General features: G+C 39.6%; 1 protein-coding gene across 1 annotated transcript in view; it reads right to left on the minus strand.

The window, feature by feature from the left end:
* The window catches only part of LOC124594599 (cuticle protein-like), a 44,847-nt gene that overhangs the window by 1,640 nt on the left and 16,518 nt on the right, over positions 1-26,689 (minus strand). Inside the window, exon 2 of the mRNA XM_047132972.1 lies at positions 191-682. Coding sequence (XP_046988928.1) covers positions 191-682 — 492 coding nt within the window. The remainder of the gene's footprint in view (positions 1-190; positions 683-26,689) is intronic.

A 26,689-nucleotide genomic window follows, 5' to 3' on the forward strand; every position in this document is an offset into this window, starting at 1 on the left:
TACATATCCTTTAAACCTTGGTAATGTCCGTAAGAAATCCCTTGGTACGTGTCCAGTCGCACACACACTAACCGCCGGAGGCGCTGCCGCAGATGATTGGAGAGAAAAGGAGAGAAGTAGACAGATGAAGGCTCAGCCGTGATAGGGGTAGGGGTGCGGAGCGGGCGCCGGCGGGGGCGGCAGCGTGGGCGGCTGCGGGGGCGGCGGCGCGGGGTGTCCCAGGCGCTTGACCTCTGCGCGGAAGCCGTTGTGCGGGTCGGCGGTGTACTCGACGATGCGCGTCGTGCCGTCGGCGTCGACGAGCGAGTAGGCGCCTCGGACGGTGTCGCCGTCGCGGTGCTCCCACTGCGTCTTGGCGTCGCCCGTGTGGCCGTCGCGCACCGCGTAGTCGAACCGGTAGCTGGCCGGCGCCACGTAGTCGTAGATGATCTCGTGCTGCGGGGGCGGCGGCGGCGGCGGCGGCGGGGGCGGCGCGTGGGGCAGCAGCCCGGCGTGGGCGGCGGCCAGCAGGCACGCCAGGGCGACTACGGTGGCTCTCATGGTGGTGCGCGCTGCAGTCTGTGGTGGCTGCTGGCCGAGCGCCCGCAACTTATATACGCGGCTCGAGCAGAGAAAGTAATGGCCGCCGCCGCACGCTATGGTTATGACCGCTGCGGCAGTCACGACAGTCGGCAGCGAATTTCTTAGGGAGGTCGCAACTGCGCACCAGTACACTTCCTCATATCGACGGCCACCTACTCCGTTTTTCTTAATGACCTCCGAGGTGAGTACGTGCGAGCAAAGCTGGTTCGTTGTGCGAATCTGCAGAAGGGTTGTGATCAAGTGCTGAGTCTTCGTGTTCGACTACAAAAAGCCTTTATGCCGGGACTAAGAAATTACTTGCGCATTCTGAAAACTTTGCGACACAACAAAGAAAGAAGATATTTTTCTTCAAATTTATTTATTTATTTATTTTACAGCATAATCTCATTGTAAGTCTCTACACTTCAGCCAGCCATCTCTTTAACCGCCGCGTGGGATTAGCCGAGCGGTCTCAGGCGCTGTAGTCATGGACTGTGCGGCTGATCCCGGCGGAGGTTCGAGTCCTCCCTCGGGTATGGGTGTGTGTGTTTATCCTTAGGATAATTTAGGTTAAGTAGGGTGTACTCTTAGGGACTGCTAAGTTAAGTCCCATAATATTTTACACACATTTGAACATTTTTTCTCTTCAACCCCTCCGAATAATGGTGTCTTTCTTTGCAAAATACGACGAAAAACAGTCGCAACATCAAAAAAATGTTTATTGTAGACTAATGAAATTTTGTGAATTGTCTAGGTAACATATTTATCTGATTCACAATGCAAGAACACAGGTTAACGCAAGTGCGAGATAAGCCATTATAAATGTGAAATGCTGGTGTGTTAATAACCGGTGTAACCTCCAGAATGTTGAATGCAAGCACGCATACGCGCAATCATTGTGTTTTAAAGGTGGCGGATGTCACTTTGTGGGGTGGAGTTCAATGCCTGTGTAAATAGGCTGTTTAGGCTTTTATGTTGGTAACGCCACGTAGCGCTCTGTATGAAAATCACTGACTGTGCTGTGTGCAGTCTGTGGCTGATTTGCATTGTTGGAATATTTGCTGTTGTAGTGTTGGGCAGTTGGATGTGAACAGCGCTTAGCGTTGCGCAGTTGGAGGTGTGCCGCCATCAGTGGTGGATGTGGGGAGAGTGACAGCAGAGGTGGATGAGGGGAGAGAGATGGCAGAATTTTGAGAGCGGTCGACCTGGACGTGTGTCCGTCAGAAAAAGGAAATTTGTAACACTGGATCTCATGAACTGATATATATATATATATATATATATATATATATATATATATATATATATAATGACTTTTGAAGACAATTAAAGTAAATACATTGTTTGTTCTCTACCAAAACCTTTCATTTGCTATGCCTATCAGTAGTTAGTGCCTTCAGTAGTTAGAATCTTTTATTTAGCTGGCAGTATTGGCGCTCGCTGTATTGCAGTAGTTCGAGTAACGAAGATTTTTGTGAGATAGGTTATTGTTAGTCAGGGCCATTCTTTTGTGGGGATTATTGGAAGTCAGATTGCGTTGCGCTAAAAGTAATGTGTGTCAGTTTAGTGTCGATCAGAATAAGTAAAGAGAGAAATGTTTGATACGTTCAATTTTGCTCAGCTGTTTAAAAATCAAATAACGCAAGAGGTTTTATCAGCACAGTCATTCTTAATTTTTCAAAGGGGACGTTTCACCTGTTGCGCTTGGTCGGTCAACACGGGGACGGTTAAAGCCTGTTTGTGGATGAAGCAGGAGCTGTCGTGCAATGATGCTCGATTGGAGACCGATCTGCTGATCGAGATGGCCAAGCGTTATCCTGCTGGTAAACAAACCGTTGTATGCTGTTCATGAATACCTTCACAGCAGATCGAATCACCAGACTGACGTACAAATTTAGTCAGGGGGAGTCGGACAACCACTAGAGTGCTCCTGCTGTCACACGAAATCGCACCCCACACCATTACTCAAGGTGTAGGTCCAGTGTGTCTAGAGGCAGACTGGTTGGTTGCAGGCCCTCAACTGGCTTCCTGATAACCGTGGCCATCAGTGGTGAGCAGTGTTGCGAACTCTAAAAAACCCGTGTCGCTAGATTCAATATCAAAAGTAGCTAAAACTGGTTTTACTAGGGGTGTGCTGAAACTTTCGTGCTGTGAATGGTGCAATAAGCCAGTGGGGAGGGGGGGGGGGGTTAATAAAATATTAATAAAAATTCTCATACGTAATTGCTATATTGTCTTAATTAAATGACGCATCGCTTGCAACAACATACATATAAAATACGCTAACGTTTAATTAAACATGTTATCATAATTGACGCAACACCTAAATTGTTGTTTCAATCACATTAGACAAATATACTAGAAATATACAACTATATTTGTAACAAAAGAAAGCAAGAACTCAAATTAGGTTACAAAATATATGCATCCAGGTATGTGTGCTATTCATCGACGTCACTCAGAAGATCGAATGACTCTTCTGTTTCATGCTCTGACAGAACTGTAGTTCATGTAGAGGGTTGAACGTTGCTCAAAAGATGATGTTGCAGTTCGACTGGTTTTGTCGCAAAAGAATAACTTTTGTTCGTTCAAATAAGCTCCAATACGTCTGACGGTATGTCAAAAGATGCACAATCTTTATTTTGTTTCTTCAGCTGGTCTCTCAATATGATCAAAGCATTAATTGCCTTTAACGATAATCTGTTACGTTATTTAGTTTTTATAATGTTCATAGAACTTAATATTCTTTCCACTTCTGCATTTGAATGCGGTAGGCATAGAACAGTCATTGCTAGCTGTGAAATCAAAGAAAAAGGATTCTCCCCTGCGGCATTTTTATACTGCACAACCTCACTCCAAAATCGAACAGTGTTAGTAGTGTTATTCCACCTAATGGAGTTAATATTATGCCATTCTTGCAGCATACCGTCTATGAAATCGCCACTAAAACCCAATTCTTTGGCTTCGTCCGCTACAGCATTATTTTTATTCACTTTTAGTGTTTCTTCAACATTCAGCATTGACATTTTTTTCAGGATCGTAACGTTACTTGGCAGTCTTGTTGAATTTCTTTTATGAGTTTCAGACTAAACTGGATGCATCTCTTCTTCAAATAAACTTTATTTTCTTCAGACAAACTTGACTCAGACAATTTCTGTTCAAACATAAAGCCAAGGTTCGGATTTGCGTACATACATTCGCTTGGAACTGGTGTTGTCAACAAATCAACAGTTGAAAAAACTATGTTTTGCCCGAGTGACTGCATGAGAAATACAAGTGTATCTAGTAATTTAGTGGGGTCATTGTCTTCTCCTTCAAAAGCTTTTATTGCTATTTGTACGTCTTTTAAAGCATGTTTAAAGTAAATCATGTAAAGATGATTTGAGTCGTCACAATAAATCTTGTACGAAAGATTGGCTGAGTAACAATTGTCTTGAACCATGGCAAGTGATAAATGTAGTTTTAGTTCTTCCCACTGCTCCAGAATTCTTCGTATTGCTGGTTCAATTGAAAGCCAACATGTTGCGCAGACCTTCAAAATTTTTAGTGGCTGTTTTCCACAATTTATTGCCTCATAAACCTTTTTCTATTCCTCTTGTCTTTTGGGTTAAATGGAGAACCAATTGTAGGTTTCCCGTACAAGAAACTATGTTTCTAGGTATGGTATTCACTGAGGCGTGCGAAACTGCAAGCTGAAGAGTGACAAATGCAACGGATCAATACCAAATGCTTCAAATCGTATTCTCCCTTGAGTTGTTCGAAAAGCCCATTGTTTATTCCAACCATTGCAGAAGCGTTATCTGTGCCAATTCCTACCATATTAGCGATTGGAAGTTTGAGATCTTTCAAAGAATTCTCAAGAACAGCAACCAGATTTCTTGCATCTGCAGTTTCTACTACAGCGAGTTTGAGGAATGCTGATCTAATGGTTTGGTTGTTTACACTATAGCACCGTATAACGATACCTAGAATTTTAGATATTGATACATCTGTGGATTCATCTATTAGTACACTGTATTTTTGGTCACCTATATCTTCAACCAATAATCGTGTAAAATATGGAGCCAAAACTTAAGTTATACTGTTAGTGCACTTTGTACGATGTAATTGCATTTTTTTAGCACCCTCATCAGCGGAAAACACCTTCTTGCACAGTATTCCTAAATTATCTGCAGCTAAAATTGAACAATTTTCAGCAATAAATAAAGATGGGTGTCTACCGCTCTGCTTGCTATTCTAACTGTAGTTTTAGGAACAATTTTCACAGGTAGGGTGGTTTGTGTTTCTTTTTAAATCAATTTTATGTTTACGCTTAATAGTTTTCGAATGCTTTCTAATATCACACAATTTAGCGTAAAAAACTGTTGCACATACTTGACATCTTGCCTTGGATAAGTCTCCAACGACTGGTTTCAGCCATCCATTGAATTCAGGTTCTGCTTCCCACGCATCCCGATATTTTTGAGCGTACTGCTTCTTCTTCTGCGGTAAATCCATTATGTAAGCCACGACAACATAAGTTTCACCAATTTATAATCACTAAAATACATTAAAACGCAGGCGAACTAGAGGTCAAGAAACTATCTACTCACTCGGTAACTCGATATCAGTCCTATTGCTCATTGTTTAAAACGTAATAATGTCTGAAATACCCCCACCGAATTGTTCTTGCGTTACCACTGTGCTTGTGGTAATAATTTTACTGCGAGTTAACATTTCCAAAAATTAGAGGTTGCTAGTATGAAATGTATTTTATTGTACTCAATATTACGTATGTTTTTTGTCAATTCGAAAAATAAAGGGAGTTCAAAAGTTGAAGAATTATAGATCGATACGCTATCCATGAAAACAGGCTAGTGGATAATAAATATAATGAATTGTTCTATAGTCAAGGTTTTCTTACTCTGTGGGCAATTCCCACATTCTGGTTTACAAAATGCTGAACAATGCTACATGATCTGCTAAGAACTTAATTTAACTTAGTAAATACAGAACAAAGTCAGTGTAGTACCCATTCTATCATTAAAATCTTAGTTTTGTTAATGAAAATTCTGGCCCAAAATAGTTTTGATTTGTGCTTCAAAAGCTGTCAGTACTCCAAAAGTCGCCAGATTAGTCGCTAAATAATTTTTGGCGCTAAAAAGTTTTTTTTTGTCGCTAAGACGAAGGCAAAAGTCGCCATTTCTAGCGACAAAGTCGCTATATTGGCAACACTGCTGGTGAGCTGGTGCGTTTCTGGCGCCAGTTTCCATCGATCGTCATTTTGATCTTTGAGTCGACTTCGATGCTTATTTGTCTTCTGCTCATCTTTGGCGGCGCGGATTTAACGGCAGCGCGTGCGCTGTGCTGAGGAGGTGTGTCGGGATCGGCGGTGAGCGCGAGACACGTCGGAGTGTGTATGCAGGCAGGATGGCAAGAGGACGAGCTAGACCAACGCCACCTATAGTACAGGCCTGCGCGCACTCTAGTGACGTCACATACTGATGGCCGGGTCTGTGTCGGAACGCTCCTGTTAAGCACTCTGCAGCTACACGAACTTTACGAGCTTTAGAGCTGAGACCGCATTGGGATTCTCGTGCTTTCCTCTTCTACGTGGCCTTGCAATGAAAGTATGGAAATTTATATCATTGCGTAAAGTAAATGAACAAAACTGCCCTATGTTATTTCATGATGTAAAATTGTTTTGACGATTTGCCTTAAATACGCGTTTCTGGGCTTCAATACAAACTGTAATTTTAAATTCTGTCTTTTACCTTAGGAGCTACGTTTTATTGCAGTAAAAAATCGGCAATCTGCAATAACAAGCAGACGTTTTCGGTTTTAAATAAAGCAGCTGGAGCTCCTACGGAATTTAAGAATTTGTTTCCCTGGTTATTTTCGTTAATTTTCCTCTCCGCTTCAAAATTTGCTGACCTCAAACGTAACTCAAATCATTCGACGAAATGGAGCACCTCCTGACAATGTTCAATAAATCAAAAAACACGAAAAAATATTTTATTTCCCTGTTTCTCCAGAACTTTAGAACCTTAAACATGAAAAGACTGTTTCTCCTATATCCTTGACTGTAATTCGTGTCACAGAGTGCTGTTAATTTAATCACAATGCACTTACATCGAAATTCTGCTTTATGCACTGCTTAATCTGTCGAACACTGAAAATCAATTATCTGAGGTAGTTTACTCAAATTGAAATTATTTCCGAATAGCTGTATATGTAAAACTGAACAAAATCATTCTGTAGCTCTTCCAAATAAAAGTACTGGAAGCTCAATAACCTGGTAGGAATGATAACGAATACTAAACATTTTCGAGCCACGCTAATTAATATAACTATTCTGTGTGACAGTAGTTGCTTCGTATTAACCTCGCAGCAATTGTCCAGAATTAAGAACCAAATTATACTGGTACAAGATACATAAGTGCTTTTAAAAACAATTGGTAAATGTAGTGCAATGGAAACAAATAACACGCTATAAATTTTTTGTCATTTGCTTACCCTTGAATGATGCACAGACACAAATTCCTGTCTGGGAATAGCTGCAATCCAGCGATTTCTCAACTTCACACATTTGGGAAATCGAAACATGTGGACTTTCATGCCTTCTTGGGATTTATAATTTCCCTGGAAAAAGGGAACGCAACAATTGTATCCCATACTTCGAAGAGCTGTAGGCGAATATTGTATGAAATATGTATCACTTTCACGTGGCACACACTTTCAACACAACATACACGCGAACATGATTGCCGACTATAGATAAGATGGCCAACAGTTTGTGACGTCACGTGCCAATATGGCCGCTGTGCATAGGCGTTCTATAGAGAAGGCTTTGGTCGGACAAGACTGGAGCGGGGCCAGCGGTTAAGGCGTGTTGAGCCGTGAGTGCAGATCCATCGCCCATGGTGATTTGGTTTTCCTAGAGTTCGGAAGGACAAGCTCCTTCGAGTCTGTTATAAGCTACACCGGCGGATTGAATTGGAATCGCCGAGTTGCTTCGGTGGGTTGCGTGCGGCTTAATTGAATATACCAGTGTACTAAAAATCCTTTGGAATTGTTTTAGTTGTTTATCACTTACCTCGGTGTCGTGACTATATTGACGGCAGTTGAGGAAGTGTGGCTACGCCCAACCTACCGACATGAAGTGTGGTTAAAGACGCAGCTGAGTAGTGAGTAAGTCCGTCTCTGACGTTTCAAGACACGCCGAGATACGTCCTCTATTCTACCTTGTAATTCATTTGGTAGTTTGGCGTGTAAATGTGCACCGACATAATTCTTGTCATCTTAACTTTAGGGCATGATTTTTAGCGAACTTATTAATCAAAGTGTAAGGGCTGGCACCGGCCAAGTTATTCACGGAGATTAATTTGTTTCTATTCAGTTGTATTGATCACCTGATCTCTAGATAAGATTGTATAGTTTATGTCTTAGAATGTTGTCTGCCGTTCATGTGTGTTGTGTTACCGATGATTGGCAGCGGTCGACGCGAGCATACTGGGAGCGGAGAGATATTTAAGGCCCTGTCCTCTCCTTTACATCTAGGGTTATGTGGTCACTGTTGCGTGATTACATCTTTCCGGTGGGGAATTATAGCATCTGAAGTTCAATTGCAGTGCAAAGCTGAGTACATTTCTATGTCATTTTCTCTCTCGTGGATCTCTCGTAGTGATTTGAATCCTTGCTCTGGTCGCGTCTATAGCTAATTCACACGCGATATTGAAGCAATCTCATTTTAGGGGTATCGTCATATGATTGGTTTGGTTAAAATTAAAGCACCTCCTTCATTGTTTTAGTCATTTGTATATAGTTTTGTTTAGGAAAGTTGGCTAGCCAAACCTTAAAAGATCTGTGTTATTACCCTTAATGTGTTCCTCAGCTGATTGGTAGTAATGAGAGTTGTGATGGAAATTGTATGAACATTTGTACTATTTAAGTAAAGCTTTACCTGAGTATATCTACATAGTCTATTCAGATTTCATGTTTTATAGGCCTTGTTCCGGCTAAAGAAATTTATTTGTTATTTGTCCAAGTGATCTGGCCTTGTAAGGCAGTCTCCTGTATTATTTATTATTGTGATTGTGATATTATAAATCATTTGATTGTAATAAAATATGTAGCAACTCCAACGGCTTGCTATTATGATTTTGGTGTGTCACAACCATTAAACATTTCAACTGGCACCAAGTCAGAACCAGCTTTCATCAGAAAACACAACGGAACTCCACCCTACCCTCCATCGAGCTCTCGCTTGACACCACTGAAGTCCCAAATGGCGGAGGTGGGGTCAGTGGAAAGCACGTTACAGGGCGTTTGGCTCGGAGCTATCCTTCTGCCGACTGCTCCTCAGATTGCTGCTGCAGTTGCAGTACCCGACGAGCCATAACCATACGCCGAACACGATGGTCTTCCCCCTTGGTAAAGATACGTGGCCGTCCGGAGCCCGGTCTTCTTTCGAACTTACATTGTCGTCACCATCGCTGCCAGCAATCATGTACAGTGGTTACATTCCTACCAAGTCTCTCTTTTTAATACTGCAGAAGAAACATGCCCAGCTCCTCATAGCCCTGTTTCACGATCTCGGTCAAACTCACAAGGGGAGGCCGCCAATTGTGAAATTCAGGTTCGATTCATACTGCGCATAATAAAAGCTCATGGCCAGAGGTGTAATGTGGCAAAGCACCAAGATGCACTTCTCAGCCGTTGTAGAGAAAATCGACAGTTAAAAGAAACCGTTGCGGTGAAATACTCTCTACGATTAATAATTTTCTACAGTGTCGTGGCGCAGCGGTAAGCGCTCTGGTTCGTAATCCGAAGGTCGCTGGATCGAAACTCGCGCCATGCAATTTTTTTTTTTAGTATTTGTTTTTTGTAATTCAAATATATATATATATATATATATATATATATATATATATATATATATATATATATATATAATTCCCGGCAATCAGTTGCAACAATTATGCATATAATAAGTTGTTGAAAGTCGTTTGTCGTGGAAAAACTGCATTATGTTTTCCGCAAACAAAGTTGTATTTCACAAATGTTATTAATATCTTCATACTGTTATCCACGTATAGTTAACGGAAGACGTAGAAACGATATTCCGAAACGAATACGTATAGCGTTAAGTCAAACGTTCGAATTAGAATAGAGACACCACGAACACAAATTTGCTGTGGCAGGTATGAAATATAAACTCCGTTCTCGCTCGTTACACTTGAATGACAGATGTTGAATGGGCCGAAACGAGCCGCCGCATAACAGCGTAGTTGCCTGCTAACTTCGAAAGAAGGTAGATGCGGTCCCTAGCGCAACTACAACATCGTCGAAAATCAGTGCGGACGGGAGAGCTTTGGTACACCCTGTTAAAAAAAAGGGAAAAATGGAGGCGGTACAATTGGAGAGCGATCCGCCTTCACCAACATGCATAAGCAACTCATTAATAGTATATATATATATATATATATATATATATATATATATATATATATATATATATATATAATAAAAAAAAAGTTGCATGGCGCGAGATTCGATCTGACGACCTTCTGATTACAACTAGAGCGCTTACCGCTGCGCCACGACACTGTAGAAAATTATTAATCGTATAGAATATTTCATCGCAACGGTTTCTTTTAACTGTCGATTTTCTCGACAACGGCTGTGAAGTGCATCTTGGTGCTTTGCCACATTACACCTCTGGCCATGAGCTTTTATTATGCGCAGTATGAATCGAATCTGAATTTCACAATTGGCGGCCTCCCCTTGTCAGTGAAGTATTGCTAATGGCGTCCTTGTCGCCTTAAAAACATTCTGAGTCACATCAACCCACCACGTCGAATGTCAAAGGCAACTAACGCTCACTACCATTATAGTGTGTATTTAAAGCAAACCGGATTTGCGCCCTCATAGTGGCACTACTAGCGCGAAATTTGGATAGGCGTCATCTTCCAGATGCGCAAACACTCCTACATACTTTAATTTCTGTCGCACAACTCCTTCTTCGTGCTGCGATATTTTTCCCCTTCAGTGTAGCCGTTAACGAAGGTGACAGCCTCTTCATTTGACGAAATTTCTGTCCTTTTGAGCTCACCTTTTAGCCGAGGAACAAAAAAGAGTAGTTTAGTGCTAGATATGGTAAGGACGGTGGTCAATCTGTTGAAACCGCAATTCGCTAATTTTCGCGATGGTAACCGCTGAGGTATGACATAGCGCGTTGTCTTGCTGAAACAGTTACTTTTCCTTTTGCAAATGGAAGCGTTTTTCCTCAATTTCCGCTTTCAGCGTTTCAAGCAGTGTCGTGTAATGTGGTCCTGTAATATCTTTTTCCTTTTTCTCTAGCACTATTTCGTGAACTTGAGCAATTTTGTTGTCAGTGGTTGCATTTTTGGCCGTCCCGAACATTCAACGTCACCCAAACAGGTACCGCCATACTTAAAATCGGCTGCCCAGAATTTCTCGCTGATAAATAATGGTGCAGAGGCCCCCTCCACAGCATCCATTTCGTGTTTAATTTGCATAGGCGTACTGCCTTTCAAAAACAAAAATCTAATGACAGCTCGATACTAGACTTTGTCCATTTTCCAAAAACACTCGCATCGACTCACCGAAACGACTGTTAAACATCAGCTATGCGTCCAAAATGGCTGAAATTTTGGTGAGTGCCTTACTAAGCATTCGCAAACAAATTCGCCAACTTTTGTTGACAGGCGCTGGTATCTTTATGCTGAGTTACAAGGAAGAACTCGCTATTTTCAGCATGGACTACTGAGTCCAATTATGGCAAAGGCGGCATTTCTGAGCAAAGTCACGAAACGTTTTAGGCAGATTTATATTAATCTGAAGTTGAATGATGACGTACTGGAGCAATTGTATTGGTGGACATGACATCATGTTATGGAGATTTCATTTTGATACACTTAAGTGGCTTTATGTGATATATTTTTAAACTATATGTTGATGATGTATAGGAAGATGCGAATATGGTTAGGTAACTTGTGATTTGCTTACTATGCACGCTTCGTAATTTTTCAGGTTAATAATATTTTGTTTTTCTGAGAAAGGGATTTCGTATGCATTGAGAAAGGAAGTTGTTGATAAGATCGTGGAGAGGATGCTGCATTTGATTTGTCATGATGTTCCAAACAATTTTTTTTTGTCTCTAGATTACAGTTAGTTCATTCTGGTTATGAGAGATTCCTAATTTTACAGTTGCTTTTCTCAGTAGGTCAACACCACTTTGCGTCACATGATTTCTAGTTATTGCATGATGTTTGGCAGTTATATTTGTACACCAGCTCTTTATTGTGTATCCTCTGCATGCCATATATTTGGAGTACATTAAACAGATACTACTTAGATCAGTTGATAAGATTTCTTCGTCAGTACATAGGTAGATTAGATACCGTTGTGGCCACAAACTTTCCTTATGTTGTGTTTGACAGGCTGACGACTGACTCCATAATAATATATTTCTTTCAACAGGAACAAATGGCATGCTGTGCTCAACAAAATGAGTCATTTTCCTCCTTTTTCAACCACTTTCCTTACCAGTAGTTAGGCGAACTGGCACTGGAGAAAGTAGTAGTTCTTAGATCAGTTATTACAGATTTGTTTGACAGTATGTAAGATAGTTTTAAGCAGAAAAACGTTAATTCAGAAAACATTAATTCATGACTGTATGAGGCAGATACATTTTTTTTTGTAATTGAGATTTGTCACATGCTTTTTTTCGCTGATGATATAATTGAACGTCAATGCTTATTTACTTGGACTATTATGGAACGAACTTACATTTTTTCTGTGTACTGCTTGTGGGATATATCATTTGTTTCGCATTAGGATTTGTGAAACTCTGACTAAGCTCTGTTGACTGTTTCTGAACTTTTATGTTTGCCCACGTATGTAATATGTTACAACATTTACGTCTATGTAATTCTTTGGCTGCAGATATGATAAAGGTTTATGCTTGGACACATTTAAGTTTTCACAACAGAGACAGCATAGCTCTCTACAATTGCACTGAAAAAATAAAAATACTTTTGTCTCAAACATGGAACTTTAAGCTCAGTGGCCTGTTTGTGAGACATATTTGGCTTTGAGTTGTCAGCGGAGAATTGTAATAGACCGATACAATTTCCTCTGAGTCTGCTCCTAGCCTACTCATACATGAACTAATCTGCCTGTGCTACGGTTGTCGATGTCAGTGGAATGAAAACAATTTGTATGTGACACTTAGTCTTCGACAATGATCACTTCAAGAAACAATTCTACAAGACTTTGGTGCAGCAAAGTCATGATACTGCCGAATTCTACTGCATGTATTTTACCGACGACAGTACTCTTTACTCAAGACACTACAAAAACTAGTGCAGTGCAAAACTGGTTTCTAGCAAGAAATTTCACAGACTATGTGTAGTGTGTTTTTCTTGCAGCTCCTAGTGTTATGAAAACAAACAAGGAAGAACTTATAACAAGAAAAGATAAAAGGCTAACCGTGGCATTTCTATGTCGCAAAGACTTTCACATTTGTTAAATTGTATTTTATGGACACAAGTTTACGACTATGTTGATGCGTCTGTGCACAATGATATCTTCCTTTTGTAATCGTTATTGTATTATTTGGACTTACGTACTTTCTCCATCATAACTGTTGTACTTGGAACATTTTAACTCGTTAACGAATTTTGCAGATTAACCTTTGTCAGTTACAAATCTCACTCTGTAAAATTCCGGCCGGCGAGGCCGAGTGTTTGTGATACGGGGCTGTAGATAATTGTTGCAGTTTGAGGAAGCGCATTATTTGAAATGAGTAAAGAGATTCAAACATTTTGAGAAGAATATTTCATTATTTTTATGAGTAATAGAAGAGGATTTAATTCCAGGTAATTGATTTCAGATTTTGTACTTCATTGCAGCAACTTGTAATTACGCATTCTTGGTTCAGACATCCAGAGACTTGAATGTTGGGAAAGATACAGAGCCATGAGCCGCGTGGCTCGATCAGCGATATTCCCGCCGCCTGTATGAGTCATCTATAATCCTCCCCCTGTAAACTACGCGGGCTTTCGTATCATATACTTCAACAAAGGCGACATAAGTACTACACAGAAGCGCAATATTAAATCAAACAAAATATGTGCATCCAAATCCATAACTGTGTTCTCACAGGTGCAGTCGATTATAGATATTATCTAATTACGGTTAGTACTCACAAACAGTGTTATTTCTTAAGCATTAAGGAGGAAACCAATGCATTTATCAGACTTAAGCCATTCCCTAGAGTGTTCTGTAGAAGAGTGGACCCATGTCACATATATCACCTTTAATAGATGGGGGAGAGGGGGGTGTACTCTAGAGACGTGGTGTTAGGACGATTTGCCATATTAATCTACATATGAGCAAAACTGACATAAGACCAGAACTTCTTTGTGCAAGAGGAATGCTGCCAGAGCTGTGATGATGCTACTGTAAACAGCAATAAGACTGTTACACCTTCTCTGGCTACTGATCGTATCGCTTACTCCCTTGTAAGGAGTTTCTCCTTCTTCTTGTGCATTTTCCTGCAGCAGAGCGTGGGAGGTACCTCAGGGTATCAACTATCGAAAATATTGATGTCGGTTTTTGCTCGCTCTGTTTCCTAGTGAGACATAGCCGCTTCTGTCAAACCCTATACTACTACTACTACTACTACTACTAACGAAAAGCACGACTGATGCAGGAAGTGTGATTGAGGGTGCGTACGTTTCCGACTTAAAAAGATGTAAAATATCCATTAATTTCCAAAGAGACAGAACGACAGTCTCCTGACTTCGTTTTAGTTGGTTTACAAGCTGTTCGAGCGGCGGATATACACTGACGATGCCTTCCTAGGACACCAGATGTAGAAGGAAGTAGTTTTATCATTTTAAAGTTTGTCACCATAGTGATTGGAGTAGGCAACTTGCGCGTTGGTTGTGCGTCTGATGTTGGACAAATACATCCTACTTTAGAGTATTAAGAGCATTGCATTCTGACTACTAATAAATACTTCGCAAACCGTATGGCTTTAACAATACAGAATTTGTAGGTACAGATCCGTGTAACCATGGTAGTGCGTGTTTATGCTCTCCAATCATTTCTCTCATGGTGGTACCTTCCTGATACTGAGTCCGGACAGTGGAATGATACTCCAGAGTTGATAGCAACGTGAAATGTTTCAGATTCCATCCGTTTAGAGCTCCACCACTTATAAACCGCACCTTTCTTCTTAACCGTCTATTATATCACTGCAACACTCTCATATCTACTATACACGGACAAGAGGTGCTACCCTCCTCGACACGCACATGCCTGGAGAGATCTTGTGCGTTTGGATGGATGCCGTGGGTGATTGGTGCTGCAGGGAGTGTTATTCAAGGACAATGTTGGAGGGATCGGTCAATTGACGAGTTTATACTATGAATGGGAGAATATTATCTGACGCCCTTCCACTCAGGGGAAGATGGTCAGACGTAATCGTAAATTCTGCACTATGCTCAGTGTGTTAGAAATATGTAGATAACCTAATTGCTCAGACATAAAACGTCGTCTGGTACACTTTGGCGTCTCTGTTGAGTTTCCTGGAATTTTGCTGTTATCCCAGGGGGTCCAGTGGTTCCGAGATATACATTTAATATATTTCATGAAGCGTCCTCTACTTTTCTTTCGTCTATCTGTGACTGATTTCTGCAGACTGGAGACAGTAGATCAATGCCGCTAGATGGGTCTCTTTAAGAACCACCAGCGGCAAATAGAAAAGGCTTCTATCCCTTCATACGGGGAGGAGAGCTAGGGATGAGGAGTGGTAGGGGGAGGGTAAGACAGCCTCTAAGATGATTAGTTTGTAATCACCCATCGAGGAGGGCATAGCTGCAAATACAGCTCCCTCTGCAATCTTTTGGATCGACAATTTTCCCCAGTACATTTGTTGCATTACGACTCGTTGACAACGAGATTTTAACGACAATTTCGATGTGTAACTAGAACAGCGAAGTATTTTCCATTAGTTGTGGTAGTGTGTATTGGCTTCAATTATTCGGGCTGCAGGGTGATTGTCAAGCAGGCACCTGTAGCGAACTCTGACATCAAAAAGCGACAGACGGAGCCCTCAGCTGTATGGTTACAGGTAATACACTTATTAAATTCCTCTCTGTGCGGCATCTCCTCAGTTGAATTCAATTACCGCCAAACAAAAATAAAGATATTACCTCCCACCCTATCCATTTTTCCCGCCAGCTTGTAGGTGAAGGTTGGAGTCCGAGTACATCTGCTAGTTACGAGTTGTACTGTGAAATTTTTCCCCAGCAGGATAACACCATTTGCATGGTATCGTCAGTTTTTGAGCTGTATTGCGATTTTAGACTCTCCTTGCGTAACGCTAGCATATAGTTGTGTAATTGGGACCTATCTTTACTTCTGTTTCGCAACTAAAATAAATAAAGTACACTAAAATGAAATTTTCACTCTACAGCGGAGTGTGCGCTGATATGAAACTTCCTGGCCCTGGCAGATTAAAACTGTGTGCCGGACCGAGACTCGAACTCGGGACACAGTGTTAATCTGCCTGGAAGTTTCAAAGTACACTAACGTAAAGTAACCTTCATCTCCTGCATCGAGGCAGTTTCCATGTGTTGGGAGGTGCACTTGGGCTCTCCATCGAGAAGGACCAGGGTTCGGGTTCCGGAAAGGACACCACCATTTTTAATTTTTCCGCCATTTCCCAGGTGATGTCATCATAGTTCTGGGACAAAGAAATTCCCACCAAAATTCGAAATTCCCACCAAAATAAGCAATTCCCGCCAATAGGGTAGGAGGTGAGGGGGAAATGGTGGTGGTGGAAGGGGCAGGGGGTGAGATGGGGACTCATGTGAAGGTTGAGGAAAACAGATGACATCATCTGGGCTTGGGAGTGGCGGTTGGGGTGGGGGTAATTAATTGAACAATTTAATTAATTTGCATATCAATTTGATATCAATTTCATACCAAAATTGCGCTGATGCCCTCCCTTTACCCTACTACTGCCAATAGCAACCTACTCACATTGTTATTTGACCTGATGGGATTGGTTTAGGAAGAAATATGGAATACTACAGTATGCGAAATCTAAATTTGACAATAGTTTGAAAGACGATTAGTATTGTGGTCTGTGTGCCAAATGCTACAAGATTTACGTAACATAATTAAGAAAAATAAAAACGTGTTTTCGAATAAACCGGGGCTTGTTAATGGATATCAATGCAAATTATGTGATCCCCCATGTCCCGTTCTTTCAACGATTGCACGTGGTACCAGTGTCCAAAAAAGGAGGCTGTACAACAAAAACCAGATCGAATGCTGGAATGGAATGTTATAGAGAGGAGTACCAGTCTCTATAACAAATCCCTAATCATAGTAGGAAAAAGTGAAAGTAGTGTCAGAATCGTGATAGTTGCACGTACGCTGAACAAAGTCAACGTGAAACGGACAGACCAGACTTTATTAATCTGTTGCTACGAAAATGAAGTAATGAGCTATTGTGGAATTGCTTTTCAGTTGATACTGAGAAATCACATTTTCTATTATTGTTTTGAGATTTTAATGTACGGCTATTGCAGCCCTCGTTCAACTTTATTTGTTAAAATTATTGTAGAGCGTTATTCGAAAGTAGTTACCTAAAAGTAACAGTAAATAATTTCGAATCCATTGACTGATTTATCCACGGGAACTCTTCAAACCTCGCACCGCGCTCAAGTTTCAGGACTGCGCCTCCAGGTGTCATTCCAGTCGCCCGTTAATGCAAAAACAGTGGGTGATGGCATTAACAAAGGAGACATATGGCGGTCCGGCACGTGCTAAGAGCTGCTTGTGGCACCACAAAACGTAATCACTAATACACTACTGGCCATTAAAATTGCTACACCAAGAAGAAATGCAGATGATAAACGGGTATTCATTGGACAAATATGTTATACTAGAACTGACACGTCATTATATTTTCACGCAGTTTGGGTGCATAGATCCTGAGAAATCAGTACCCAGAACAACCACCTCTGGCCATAATAACGGCCTTGATACGCCTGGGCATTGAGTCAAACAGAGCTTGGATGGCGTGTACAGGTAGTGACTGGCGTATTGTGACGAGCCCGTTGCTCGGCCACCATTGACCAGACGTTTTCAGTTGGTGAGACATGTGGAGAATGTGATGGCCAGGGCAGCAGTCGAACATTTTCTGTATCCAGAAAGGCCCGTACAGGACCTGCAACATGCGGTCGTGTATTCTCTTGCTGCAGGTCGCAACACATCTGAAATGTAACGTCCACTGTTCAAAGTGCCGTCAATGCGAACAAGAGGTGACCGAGACGCGTTGTAACCTCCCCACAAAAATTATTTCCCATTTAACCTCCCCACAAAATTCTTTTCCGTAACCTCCCAACAAAATTTTATTCACATTAAGTCTCCCCACAAAATTCATTCACATTTAGTGTAACCTCAAAACAGAAAAATTCCTAAACCTCTCAACAGTAAATAATTATAATTATGTAGTTCACATCCAGTGTAACGTCCCAACAAAAATAATTTCCGTAACCTGGTAATAATACAATGTAACTAACCTCTCAATTAAATTGTCGCTCACTCATAACTTTTCAATAATTGACTGTGAATTTAACCTGGTAGATTTTAGACGTCAGCAGTGCTGCGTCATGGCCCTGAAAGATCATTCTGAATAAAAAAGGAGAAAAATTCTTACCTCAATGAAATCGCCGGATAACGCATATATATCTGCTCTTACAATAAATTTTTCTGGCACAGCCTTGTGCAATGCTGGCCGATAGATTTGTCATTTATGAAAGGAAGCAACTGATTTTTCTTTTGCAATAATCGGGATGCTCATGGATTGGAGAAATTAGTAAATTCTTTAAATTGAAATGAATGATTGTTAAAAGTTACTTTTTTATGAGAAAGATTATTATTACGAGATTTTTAAAACATTTGCATGGGAGTTGAGATAACATTACTACATATGGGCGAGGCTGCTTTTTACCTTATACAATAATACTCAGGCTCCGGCATCGCTGCACCGCGACCGGCCCAGCCAACACGATACACCAGTCCAGACCAGAGCAGACTCCAGACTAGCAACAAGTTACTGCTACAGCTACACAAATCCTACTGCAGTCAACACTGCTCTCTGGTCAGAGATTCTCTTATACCTTGCATATCGCAGGCAGCGCATGAGCAATACATCGAAGTTACATCTGCTCGGACCTCTTACGTAACCCTCCACTGAGGGGGCAAAAATTTGGCAGCGATGGAGAGTCATTTGGACTTGCCATGACCAACAAATTTTTCTATAATCTACTTAATTAACTAAGTCTACAGTCACAGAGTGTATACATATATATAAGTGCAGAACATGAAATAAAATAGAGTGCACATGCACTGAGTACAGAACATATCAAGAAATGACAAAATGTATACGCAATGAGTACAAAACATATTAACAAATGACATAAAGTGCACACGCACTGTATATATTTTTACCATTTTACAAGAACTATTAAGGGAAAGGGAAGGATTGCATCATGGTTGTAGCACAGTGGGTTGCACGTAACTGCACTGAAAGTCCATGTCTTTCTACAGAAGCACAACACCGAGTGAGACAATCTGAAGTTCTCTTCCCTGAAGTATTAATCAGTGTAGCCAAGACAATGAAATGTTGTATTAATATTCAATGTTATCATTTTGGTAGTACATTAGGTACACCAAACAGTAGGACCATAATAACATCTCCATCGTTCAAGGTGGTGGACAGCATGATGTGTCACCAGCACATTCTTGTAGAATCCATACTCTTTCATCAAAGTAGAATTAGTGCAAAAACCAAATATAGTGCTCCATGATCATGAGGATGGACAGGACAAACGGATACTGCAGTAATTTCTGGTAATTAGGTCAGAAGGTGAAGGACATTAAGTCTTATGCTAGTCATCATTGAGAATTACACTAGTCTATCAACCAATTTGAGTAATTGTTGGCACTCATTGCCTAGTTACTAAACATTTCTGTACTATGTATGGAGTATTACAGAACATTATTCATAAGTCATCTGATTACAGTAAATATTGGCACTCATTGGCCAGTTACAAACCATTTTTATGCATTATTCAGAAGTCCTCATTCAAGTTAATTAATGGTATAGCATTTACATAATTCATCTAACTATAGTAATCATTGGCACTCATTGGCCAGTTACTAAACATATAGCAAGTACTGAATATTACAAAACATTTTTCATAACTCATCTGATTGCGGTAATTATTGGCACTCACTGGCCAGTTACAAAGTATTCATCTCGTTTTATAAAACATTATTCAGTATTATTCAGAAGTCATCATTCAAAATGAGAGTTAATTATTGGCATAGCATTTATAGAGTATAACAAAAATATTATTTACAGAAATTATTGGCATAGCATTTATGCAGTATTACGAAACATCATTCAGTATTACTCAGAACTCATCATTCAAGTGACATAGGACATGTTTAAAATGTAACACACTGTAACTATTACTCAAGGTCTGTGGTCCAATAATACATAGATATAATGGATTCAATACATCTGAGAAATTTGCATTATATTTAGAACTAGAAATATCTCTTAAACTGGTAGCATTATTTGGGACTGGTAATACAATTTTTTTATGCTAGCAATGCATTGCGTTGAGATCGATAATTAATTGCTGGGGCATGAAAATATTTCCTTTTGACTTATTACTGGAAATAAGGATTAATAACGTCATTCGCCATGAGTCAGCTGTAGCAAGGTTATGAAACAAGTAGAGTATATGTGATCACATTCATGAATGACACACACAAATGGGTAAAAAAAATGCAAGTACTAGAACAGGTTTAATGACTAACTGCTTGTAGCACATTAATTTCATGAATAGCTTCTCCTGGAAAATGGATTATTGAGCTGAAAGGAGAAACGCATATTATGCTGAAAAGTAGTGAACTCCGAATTAACAGGTAATGAAACGTGTACTCAATATGTATGTACTCCAGCTGTCCTTTCCAAAACATTCAGTCATTATACTATGCGACATAAGACATACTGTCAAAACGAACAGCAACAAATACTTAAATAACTACATAGCATCTCTTAACTAATAGTAAATATATAAACTTCATCATTATCCTCATCTGTAATGAAAAACTTCATTATTCATATTAGCATAACTTCATTACTATCATCACCTGTAAAGAAAAACTTCATTATCTTATTAGCATATTCTTCATATAACTATTCATCATCATTCATTATCATCTGCAAAAAAGATACTTTATTATTCATTTTTCATATTACCATTTACTTCATACAACTATTCATAGTATAGAGTTTCTTATTTCTATCATACTTCATCACTAAAACTAAGATGTGTAGTTCTATCTAACAGCTTGCATCAATCGCCTCGTATTCTGAAAGAAAAATAATTAGTTAAGACTGCTATCATACGATGTGTATAGTATATTCTTGTTAATGCTTGTTAATTCTGATCCATTTACTCTTCATGACAAGGTATTGCATTTTCTTTCGTTCATTCCGAAAGTGAAATTCCGATTTCATAGTAATCCACTGTGGTTTGTTTACGTTATTTCTTTTACACGTTATTGCTTTCTGAAAATGATGAATAAGGATTAATATCTTGCATTTAAATCATATACTCATTAAATAAAAACTTGTTTCTAGTGATACAATTAAGCATACAGCATAGCATGACAGAAAACGTATTATGTCAAAAATATAGACAGTTTTCAATTGCAAAAAATGTACACACAGTATCATAATGTAGTGGCATAAGGAAAAATATCAAAGTCAACTGGTGTTTGTTATATCTTAAAGATTTCGTAGTGCATACAAACAAAACAGGAAAACAATCATACATACACGAAAAATGGAAAATGTGCACGGTCTGATATATAACGACAAGAAAAGCGACCTGTTAACCTTACCTTGCCGGGCACTTGCCAGGAAAAAATATGATAATCATCAGTAAGTGTTCATATAAATATAATTCCATAAGTGGTCATATAAAAATCAGGAAATGGCTTTACAGTGTGATAAATCATAAAGTATGTTCATTCAATAAAGGGGTTTAATATTGGAAATATGGTGATAGCCCTTGGTTTTTCTGGTTCTCAAAGTTTTGACGTGTACTACATTGGGGTGAGGAATGCTGCGAATTCGATATGGACCTGTGTATAGAAGCTCAAATTTACTGCATCTACTCTTTCCTCTGTTGGATAAATAGTGTGTGCGTACTAATATCTTCTGTCCAACGTGAAAGTCACGGCGTATACAAACCTGTTTTTGCTGTCTTCTCCGGCGCTCTGCGGCACGTTTGATGTTGTTGGGCGCAATGTCAATTATTTCATGGTGGCGTAGTCGACGAGATGTAGGAAAGGATACTAATTCTTTAATTTTGTTAGGTGGTTCAACATTTTTCAATACAACAGTCGGAGATAGCATAGTAGATTCATTTGGTATCGAGTTAATTACATCCTGGAATGATAGTATGTGTGTATCCCAATTAATATGTCTTTTATGGCAGTATATTCTACACAGTTTACCCATTTCTTTCATTAGTCGTTCACAAGGGTTCGAAGAAGCGTGATACCTGGATATATAGATCGGAGAAATGTTTCTTGCTCGTAACATACGTGTCCATATAGCAGATCGAAATTGTGGTCCATTGTCGGAAATTACTTTCAATACATGCCCTACATGAAATAGAAAATGTTTTACAAATGCATTCGAAACAGATTTAGCAGTAGCTTTGCATAACGGAGTGAAGGTAACAAATTTTGAAGTGAGTTCAACAGCGACAAAGATGTAGCAAAAACCTGTATTAGTTCTGGGAATCGGACCAAAAATGTCTACAGCGGCCATATGTCTCAATTCAACAGGTACAATGGGATGTAACGGAGGAATATGTGAAGTCGTGTCTGACTTATCTTTCTGGCAAATTTTACATGACGCTAAAACTCGTCGAATACGTTTCTCCATGTTGGCAAAATAACAGTTCTGCTCAGTATAAGAAAACATTTTTTGGCTCCGTAATGTGCGTAACGTAAATGAGTATACCAAATTAATTTGTTAACAAGCTCGTCAGGAATGCATAGTAACCAATTGTTGCTGTCAGGGTGAGAGCGGCGAAACAGAATATTATTGCGTACAGTGTAATGGTTTCTGATGGTAACATTATTCCTATCTTGCCAAAGGTGTTTAATTTCTTTCCATACGTTGTCTTTACTCTGCTCTTGTGCTATATATCTCGTAATGACGACGAAATGAAATTTTCAAATGCAACTTGTTGAATATACATGACGCTAAAATTTACTTGGCAGAAGTTGGTTGCGATGTCTTGCTGATTGTTGCTGAGAGAACGGGATAGTGCGTCTGCTACAATATTTTGCGTACCGGGAATATGAACAATTGTAAAATTAAATTCCTGTAAATAAAATTTCCATCTGCTTGACCTGTCGTGTGTAAAGTTTGCGGAAAGTAAAAACTGGATAGCTCTATGATCTGTGTAAACGGTCGCATGTCTTCCACAAAGAAAATGCCGAAATCTCGTAAATGCCCATACAACAAATAATGTTTCAAGTTCTGTAACAGAATAATTGCGTTCAGCAGGTGGCAGAATGCGACTCGCAAAGGCGATGTTTTTAATTACTGTAGAACCGTCTTCTTCAATTTCCTGAAAAATATGTACGCCTAAAGCGGTGTTAGAACTGTCGGTGGCAATGGAAAAATTTCTAGTAAGATCTGGGTGTGATAAAAGAGGTGCATTCAACAAGGCATGTTTCAAATTAACAAATTCAGAATGTGCTTGGCTATCCCAGGACCAAATAGTGTTTTTACCTGTCAATTGACATAATCTAGGGGTGTCTAAAGCAGAGTAATGAATAAATTTACGAAAAAAGTTAATTAATCCCAGAAAGCTGCGTAATTGTTTCTTCGTCGTAGGAACAGTAATGTCACATAAAGCTTGAAGTTTTTCCGGGTCAGGCGCAATGCCTTCTGCTGAAATTACATGTCCAAGAAATTTTATAGACGTTTTGCCAAAGTGTGATTTGCTAAGATTAACTGTGAGTCCTTGTGCACGACAAGTTTGCAACAGTTGTTCAAGAATCAGATTGTGTTCAGACCAGTTAGCTTCTGCAATAAGAATGTCGTCTACATACGTTGTGATTCTGTCTTTTAGTTCTGTAGGAAGTATAGTATTTAAACCGCGAATAAACGCTGCTGAGGAAATTGTTAAACCAAACGGTAATTTACAAAATTGATAACACTCACCAAAACAGAGAAAAGCTGTGTACTTTCTGCAGTTCGGATGGAGCTGAATTTGCCAAAATCCCGATTTCAGATCTAACGTGGAATAAACAGCAGTACCATGAAATTTCTGTAGAAGTTCTTCTAGTGTCTGTGGGCGATCTGTTTCATTAATAATGATGTCATTAATGTGACGCGAATCAAGTACGAGGCGAAGTGAACAAATTTTTCTTAACAATATGGAGCGGGTTTATATACCGACTAACTGCCGGTTCAATAATTCCTTGGTCAAGCATAGCTTGCAATTCTATCTTAACTTGATCTCTGTGAATGTATGGAATAGGATAATGTTTGGCTTTAAATGTATCGTGCTGATTAACTTGAAATTCGTACATAAAACCGGACATAGTACCAGGGATGTTGTCAAAAACTGGAGCTTGCCGTAAAAGAATTTTGCGTAGCTCTGAACGTTCGTCGTCTGTATTTGCACTGCTCTGTTTAACTTTATCAGAAATCATTTGCATAACGTCATAGTCGGCTTCGTCTGGAGTACTATAGTTGTCTACGTACGTATCTGTGAACAATGTGGAATGCCAGTCCGTGTTACGTGATGCAGAAATGACCTCTGTCCGATTAGTTGTTTGTTCTTCTGCAGATAAAGAGTGCTGAAATTCTAAAGCCAATTGTACATTTTCGTCCTTTAACATTAAAAAGGAATTTTGAAAGTCAATAACTGCGTCATGTTGTACCAAAAAATTCGTACCTAAAATAACGTCTGTTGTCAATAAGGGAACAATCCAAAAATTTGAGTGAAACGTATGACCTGCAATACAAAATGATAAGTGTGTCTGTAACTTTACATCTACTCCTTTACCAGATATTGCTCCTTTTACTTTAGTTTTTCCTAATGGTAACGTAGGATAGGTATTCTCTTCGTTACATTCGTTGAAAGTTTCTTCATTTATAACTGACATAGGTGATCCTGAATCGATTACTGCTGAAAATTTGGATGATCCAATCTTTACTTCAATGACAGGGTGGGAAATGGTTTTTTGAATAACTGGTTTTTCATGCAAAAGAGTGTCTCGGTTATCGTCAAAAGTAATAACATTTTCGTGAACATGATTCTCTGTGTCAAAAGTATTGCTTGCGTTGCTGGAAGATTCATTCTGCACTGTATCTGGTCAAATTCTTTCTGACGTGCTTTTATTTTCGGGAGGATGCTGTGGCATTTCGACTATTTGTACTGTTCTGTTATTTCGTCCTGACGTATTACGTTCGGGATGATATCTACTGTCTGGTTCATTCATGATAATCTGTTGTTGCGGATGATTCTGCTGCTGGTAAGACCGACTGTTACGCTGAAAACTGTGCTCATTGCTTTTACGTCTGTCATGATAATCATTACTATACGGCGCGTTGCGGTACGAGTTAAAATGATGTGTTTTCTGTACGTAGTTATTTCCTTGTTGCTGTGTGTTACTATTTGGTGGAGCCGACGTTATACGTGTAGGCGGCGAAACACTAAAGCTTGGTTGACCTTGCACATTACATTGTTGGTTAGGTATGCTAACCGGCTGGTTTTGTTGCTGTTGTTGGGAAAACCTCTATTGTTACCAAAATGTGGTTCCTGTTGCTGATAATTTTGACGATACTGATAATTAAAATTTTGTCTCATTTTAAAATTACGCTGACAGTTCTTGTCATTTCAGGAGTGTCTAATGAAAACTGTCACTTTCGGTAAAACTTGTCATCTCAGGTTTTCTTTACTCATTATTAATCCTAGATAGATCGATAGTTGAAGAGATGTTTAGATAGATATAAAGGATAGTAAAAGAGAAGGCAGCAGTGCAGAAAACTAAAGATGAAATAGCACTACTACGGCTCGGGGCCCTGTGCACGCTACGGCACATATACATCGAAGCGTAATGAATCCCCTGAGGTCAATTACGCGCTGCAAATAAAATTTAGTTTCTGCGTTACAGGCAATGCAGATGAAAATTCAAAAGCAAGTTGTTGTATCCAATCCAAAGTGTGACTCCGTGTTCTGTCATTTTTAAATACCTTAAATTTTCTCACGGATAGAAAATGCTTGTAATCAAAATTATCGTCTCTGTATGTCTGACCAGGTTCAGGATTGTATAATAATCTATTTGTCTGTGACTGTTCGAAATCTAAGTCACGTACTCTCTGTAAATTACCTAAATTATACTGGCTGTGTGAGTCTGACAAATGTTCGGAAAGTGGCGTATGCTGTGATGTGTTAAAGGCTGAAATATTTTCATCTCCGTCACTTCTTGCTGTAAAGATGACAATTTTCTACGTAATGTATTATTGGACGAACCTATCTCACTGATCGTCTGGTGTAAATTTTGGAATTCGGGTGTTTGATTAAACGAAACAGGTGACGTATCGTCTGATTTGGTGTCATTATTACTTTCGATAACGTCAATACGACTGGCCAATTCATCATATTTTTCAGTCAGTGTTTTTACGTGATCGTCGTTTTTAGTGTCACAAGCATTAATTTGTTTTTGTATTTTACGTGTGGTTTTGTTCAATTTCTTAACGTCTGCTTTAATGGCATCGGGATCCTGTATTAATTCCAACTTTTGAAGTCTGTTGGTCATTGTCTGAAAGTCTAATGTGTGTGTGTCTGTTTTTGTTTTAAGATCGGAGATTTCATCATGCAATTCGGTGTTCAACTGTTTGATTTCGTCCGATACTGTAGCAATATTGTTGTCTGCGTATGTTTTTGCTTTCGTAAACAATTTACGCTAATCTTCCTGTCTC

Source organism: Schistocerca americana, chromosome 2, assembly GCF_021461395.2.
Source record: "Schistocerca americana isolate TAMUIC-IGC-003095 chromosome 2, iqSchAmer2.1, whole genome shotgun sequence".
Lineage (NCBI taxonomy): Eukaryota > Metazoa > Arthropoda > Insecta > Orthoptera > Acrididae > Schistocerca > Schistocerca americana.